Source organism: Zea mays, chromosome 7 (genome assembly GCF_902167145.1).
Source record: "Zea mays cultivar B73 chromosome 7, Zm-B73-REFERENCE-NAM-5.0, whole genome shotgun sequence".
Classification (NCBI taxonomy): domain Eukaryota; kingdom Viridiplantae; phylum Streptophyta; class Magnoliopsida; order Poales; family Poaceae; genus Zea; species Zea mays.
The window spans coordinates 143907737-143913736 of NC_050102.1; the positions used below are offsets into that span (position 1 = coordinate 143907737).

Below are 6000 nucleotides of genomic sequence, written 5' to 3' on the forward strand. Positions count from 1 at the left end.
ATCTATGTTGCGCTCCTCGTTTTTCGTGATGTCAAAGCGACCAACCACCTAGGTTCATACACATATGTTATGTCGCGTTCGTATGTTGCTTGCGTCATCATAACCCATCTGGCCGTCTCTTAGTTATAACCACCCGTATTTACGCTTAAAATTTAAGATTTTATTATATTTTTGTCTCAATGGAATTTATGGTATTTCTTGTTATGTTTTAAGCTTTCACTAAAAGCGTGGAGCCCCCCCCCCCACCAACCCACCCCACGTGTCATGAACTGGCTGGGCTGCCACCCGCGCGAGCCGAACTCGCCTCGTTTTCGATCTAGTGGGTCGAGACTTACTGTAACTATTAGGGCCTGTTTATTTCAGCTTATAGATTATATAATCCGGATTATAATCTAAATTATATAATCTAGATTATAATCTAGACATATTATAATCTATATGTAGTTGTTTGGTAGTCTAGATTATACAAATGTAGATTATTCTTAAAGACACTAATATCCTTGTTTGTTTATTTTTGGTGAGCAAACAAGTATGACATATATTGTAATTTTTATTTACATAACCATGGGTGGTGAGTCTTTTGCTAAAAAAAATCTCAAATAAGCTACTCTTGAGGAGATTATGAGATTATCATAATCTGAGCTTTAGATTATATAATCTGAACCCATAATCTAGATGTTTGTTTACCTATTAGATTATTTACGCTGAATTATATAATCTAGAGAGATTATAATCCGAAACAAACAGGACCTTAGTCCTGAGCCTCCTTTAGAGAGAAAGAGCTGCCAAAAGCCTGGTCTTGACATGAGAAGAGCTCCACACGTACAGATCCGCGCTTGTTAGTCACCTAGCTCGCGTGCGTGGCCATAAGCCTATAAGTACCCTCATTGGGCGTCAAGGCAAGACCCGTGACTCTAAAGAAACCTATACTACTGTCTCATATGTCATATGTCCTTCCTCTGCAACTCACCAACCTACACATGCAAAGAGCTTCAGCCACAACAGAGCCCTATTGTAAATCATCCTTGATAATAAGCAGCGTACGTTATTAGCTCTCCCATCCACCGACTCCAAGATGAGGATGCGCAAGGCCCCGGAGCTGCTGAAGAAGGCGGCGACTGTGTTCAGGAGCAAGACTGACACCCTAAGAACAAAGCTCTTCATCCTGGCCTCGCTCCGCCGCAAGATAGCAACGGTCCGGGCAATCTCTCGCAGGATACATGCGCTGGTGTCATCGTCGGACCGGGAGAATCAGGCCAGGTTGGAGTATGGCGACGATAGGGCGCTTGTCTTGCAGAAGGTGGCTGCGGGGATCCAGCAGGCGCCAGCTGATACTAATACTGATTGTGAACAAGATGGTGTGGTCGATCTCTCTGAGGTGGCGATGTTTGTAGAAGATGATCACGATTACTACCCTGACTGGACGCACTCATTGTTCGATGACGAATATTATGACGACGACAAGGATGACGACGATGGAGAAGAAGGCCACCGTGACGATGATCTCGGTGCACTTGATGCGCTCGACGAGCCCTCCGTCATCGACATCATCAGGAGCAACCGGAAGGTGGAAGGTTTGGAGTTCGTCATGGAGGATGAGATTGACCAGGCCTGTGACATGTTCATAAAGAGGTTTCGGAAGAGGATGAATAGGAGCTTCTAGTGCATGATCCTGTTTTCTGTAAGGACAAAAGAGAGTGCTACTAACTAGTTGAGTGACAATAGAAGGTGGGTGGAATTTATACCGTGGTGCAGTAATAACTAGATACGAGAGAGCATGCACGAAGTTCTAGGTTGATGCAAGGCATCGCCGTTTGGTGTAACAGAGAGAGTGGTTTTCCTCTAATGATGAAATACATGAATATAATGCTCTTCTTCCATTTAAACATAGAATGGTCGCTATCACTTCTACTAGCTGGAATATGAAGTGTATTGTGTGTATTGCTTGAGTTGTTCCAACTTCCATGCCTCTTGTGTTCGTTTCTCATTTAATTACTATCTAGAACCATGAATAAATTTTGCACACAAATGAGAAAATCTCACCATTTTAGCTAAACTTTTTGATAAGGGCTAAAAATCTTCCCGATTGGCTGGCTTCTCCCGACAGCCTAGCTGTGTGAGCCAGGCAAGCTGTTGGCTTGGCTGGCTCCGGAGATGTGACAAATCTGCTCGTATCCATAGAGTCTGGCCCGAGTGCTTTGAATATCGTGCGAATCTTTCTCCGCACCACACACAGGCAACCAAACATATACCAAACCTAGCTCACAACAATCAAACAGCAGCTCAACACCACGTGGAAACTACCTTCATTCATTCAGTCTACATATAAACACCAGCTTAATTAGGAAAAATGTGCGACTGATTTTCGCTTCATCCATTTCATATAACATAGGTCTTGGCATCCTATCGCTTGCCCCGAAATGATGAACGCAGGCATCAGCCAGTTCGTGAAAGCAAATGTGATGGGTTCAGTGCTTTTTCTTAGGAAACTTGCATGTTTTTAGTACTTTAAAAGCCTGATTTGACTATAGTTGGTCAGCTTTAAACCTCCAGTGACCTGTGATGGTCCAGCAGCTCAGTCGGCCCCCAAGCAGGAAGTGCTTGACACACTACTTATGTAGTGATGATGGGTAAGTTGCTCCAACCGTTCACTCATATTTAGTTCATAAAAAAAGGCCGATAAAGTCTGCCAATGGAGCAATGCAGCGTTACACGGACGATTAGCACTAAATGGGACGATTTCGATATGTAAAAGATTTAGTACTCGACCGAAAGTAGAGCTCTTTAGCGAACTATATAAGAGTATAGTAATGCAGGGGCACCATATAATATGATCACTATACACGGGCGCATATATATATCCAGTATGATTAATATAATCCAAGTGCCTCTAGAAATCACAAATAATTCAACCATGAACTACTAGTACAGAGAAGCTCTATAGAGACGGTTCAAACCTATTTTCACTTGCGTTTTTTAGAACCGTCAGCATTGAGGCAAGTGGAAATATGTTTTCAATATCGGTTTTCTAAAATTAGCCGCAGTGGTAGTTTTCCCATCTTGTTTCAAATTTTCCAACAAAATTGAATTTTATATACACACAAATAGGGAGGGTGTATTGGAAGCCTAGGACTTCCAATCGTTACAGAAAGCCCCAGCCGCCCCTCTGCATCAGGTCAATCTCCCCACATGCCCCGATCCAACACCCTAATCGCTGTGTGGGACGCTCGCCATAAATTGCGGTTATGTTTTTTCGTAAATAACATAAATAGTTCATAAAATAGCGTAAATAATTCATAGAGATAGCATAAAAACACAAGTCGGTCACTGAAACATGTCCCACACCAGGCACATGCATGCATTTCTTATTTTTATGATAGATTCGATAATTATGGCAGGTCGTGTGAGTTTTCATTGCATGTGCGCAAATTTTGGATGGTATTTTCGTTTACACTGCATACGCGCAAAAATTGGATGTCAGGTATCGCGCGAAGCATAAATCCTTATAGAAAGTTGCATAAATACTTACATTGTGCATCATAATTGATGAAAAAGTTCTAATATGGGCCCAACCAAACGCCCCGTGGAAAATATGGGCAGTTTTATGGCAGGTACGATTTGGTGGCGGAAATTAGGGGCGGTTTGATCAGGCGCACATGTGTGATCTAATTTTATGGCAAGGCATAATTTTATGACAGGTACATTTTTTTGATTGGTTTTAGATTCGAAAATTATGATAGGAATAAAAAGCTGGCATGCGATACAATGGTGGACGTATCTCCAGGTTCGAGCATAAAAACCTTCATTTTTGTGCGTAAAAACCATAAGTTTTGATCGTAAACACCGACCCAAGTGAGAGACGTTGGTAACTCTGATGCGGCCACCATAAATCAGGGGATTTGATTATGGGAGTTAATTAAGGGATTTGATTTTTTATGGTAGATACGAACAACATAAATCAAGGGATTCCCTTTTTTACTATGCACGCAAAAAATATGCATGTGAGACATTGGTAGGCGCATTCCCAGGTTTGAGCATAAAAATCCTTTATTTTGAGCATAAATAGTGATAGTGGTAGGCGTAAAAATCCACAATGTTTTTACAATGGTCAGCGTGATATCACGTTTGACATCCCATAACAAATGTGCGCGAATCCAGGTGGTTACCGTAAAAAACCAAGCCACGTGAGAGATGTCGTATTCATCATCATAAAAATCCTCAATAGAAAGCATAAATAGTGTAGGTAGTAGGCACAAAACACAATCTTGGAAGGCATAAACAAGAATCAGGGATTTTATCGTCGGAGGACGGCCTTGAGGCCACCGAATCGGAGGTCGTCCTCAGAGTTCGCTGGATCAGAGGTGGTCGTTGTCGGAGCATGGGACGTGCTGGATGGGAGGAGGTCGTCGTCGTCGGATGCCCCTCGGGCAGTCGCCGCCGCGCTCCAAGCGGTCGCTGTCACCGTCGTTGATCGCACCTCAGGCAGTCACGGTGGCGGCCGTCATCGCTCGTCGTCGTCAATGTCCGGCCACCTGAAAGGGAAATGTGCCCTTGGGCCATTTCTATAATGTTTTAGTGATTAAATGCACAACACGATTGATTAAGTACTTATGTGATAAATAAAGTGAGAAGTGAAAGTCATATAACAAGGTGTGTTTCTAGACGTAGTAAATTGGTTTTTGAATACGAACATGTTTGTCCTAGTGCTAGAAACAGTGTCAAGACAAGAAGATTTGAATTGGAAAAAGGTTGGCTGTGGACAGCCAACAACTGCTCGGACCTGACGCACCGGACTGTCCGGTGGCCCCAGGCTGGCTCGGCGTCAACTAGGCGCTCTTGGGAAAAAAGAAGGCGACGTGGCTATAATTCAGTGGACTGTCCGGTGGTGCATCGGACTGTCCGGTGAACCAGTGACGCCAGCGGCCAACGATCGGCCGCGCGAGCAACACGTGACACATGGTCGCGCCAACGGTCGGTTGGGCACACCGGACTGTCTGGTGTGCACCGGACTGTTCGGTGCGCCAACCGATCCCGAGGACCAACGGTCGAGTGCGACAGATATGGAAGGAGATCGCGCACCGGACTGCTACAGTAGCTGTCCGGTGGTGCACCAGACTGTCCGGTGCACCACTCGACAGAAGGAAGGAATTGCCTTCCAAGATTGTCTCCAACGGCTCCTAGCTGCCTTGGGGCTATAAAAGGGACCCCTAGGCGCATGGAGGAGTAAATCAAGCATTCTCTAAGCACACTAAGACATCTAGAATCCGCTCCCACACATTTGATTCGTTGTGTTAGTGATTTGAGCTCCATTCGAGTTGTGATCTCCCTGTGTTGTCATTTGAGCTCAAGTCTTCACTTGTGTGCGTGGTTGTGCTGCGTATTTGAGTCTTGTGTGTGTAGCTCCCATCCCTTACTTCTGTGTTTCTTTTGTGATCATCATTGTAAGGACGAGAGGCTCCAAATTGTGGAGATTCCTCGCAAACGGGAGAAAGACTATAAGGAAGAAAGTCGTGGTATTCAAGTTGATCATTGGATCACTTGAAAGGGGTTGAGTGCAACCCTCGTCCATTGGGACGCCACAACGTGGAAGTAGACAAGTGTTACTTGGCCGAACCACGGGATAAAAATCGCATGTCTCGTGTGTTGCTTCTTGTGATTGTTTTGTTCGCACGAGCGTGTTACATAGCCACTTGATTTAACTAACACTTCAATAATCAAGTTTGTAGCTATTTAGTATTTGATTTTACAGGATCACCTATTTAACCCCTCTAGGTGCTCTCAATTGGTATCGGAGTCGTACTCTTCATCTAAGGGACTAACCGCCCGAAGAGATGGATCCTAAGGGAAAAGGGATGGTGGTCAACGACAAGAAGGAGTACCTCTTCAACGAGCCAAGAGATGACAAGCCCACTGACTCAGGCTCGAGTCACAAAAAGAGGGACGGGAAGAAGAAGAGGCGCATCAAGAAGATCATCTACTACGACAGCGATGCGTCTTCCT

At 44.4% G+C, this 6000-nt stretch overlaps 1 protein-coding gene across 1 annotated transcript; it reads left to right on the forward strand.

Moving 5' to 3' along the window:
- Positions 1-912: 912 nt before the first annotated feature.
- Positions 913-1888, forward strand: LOC103632851 (uncharacterized). The gene has a single exon (XM_008654573.3). It carries the CDS (start codon positions 1076-1078, stop codon positions 1661-1663), a length of 588 nt encoding a protein of 195 aa, XP_008652795.1. The 5' UTR covers positions 913-1075; the 3' UTR covers positions 1664-1888.
- Positions 1889-6000: the final 4112 nt, after the last annotated feature.

Bases quoted from the DNA above. Each gene is read 5' to 3' on its own strand.
- LOC103632851 (XM_008654573.3), top strand. From the start codon at position 1,076: ATGAGGATGCGCAAGGCCCCGGAGCTGCTGAAGAAGGCGGCGACTGTG.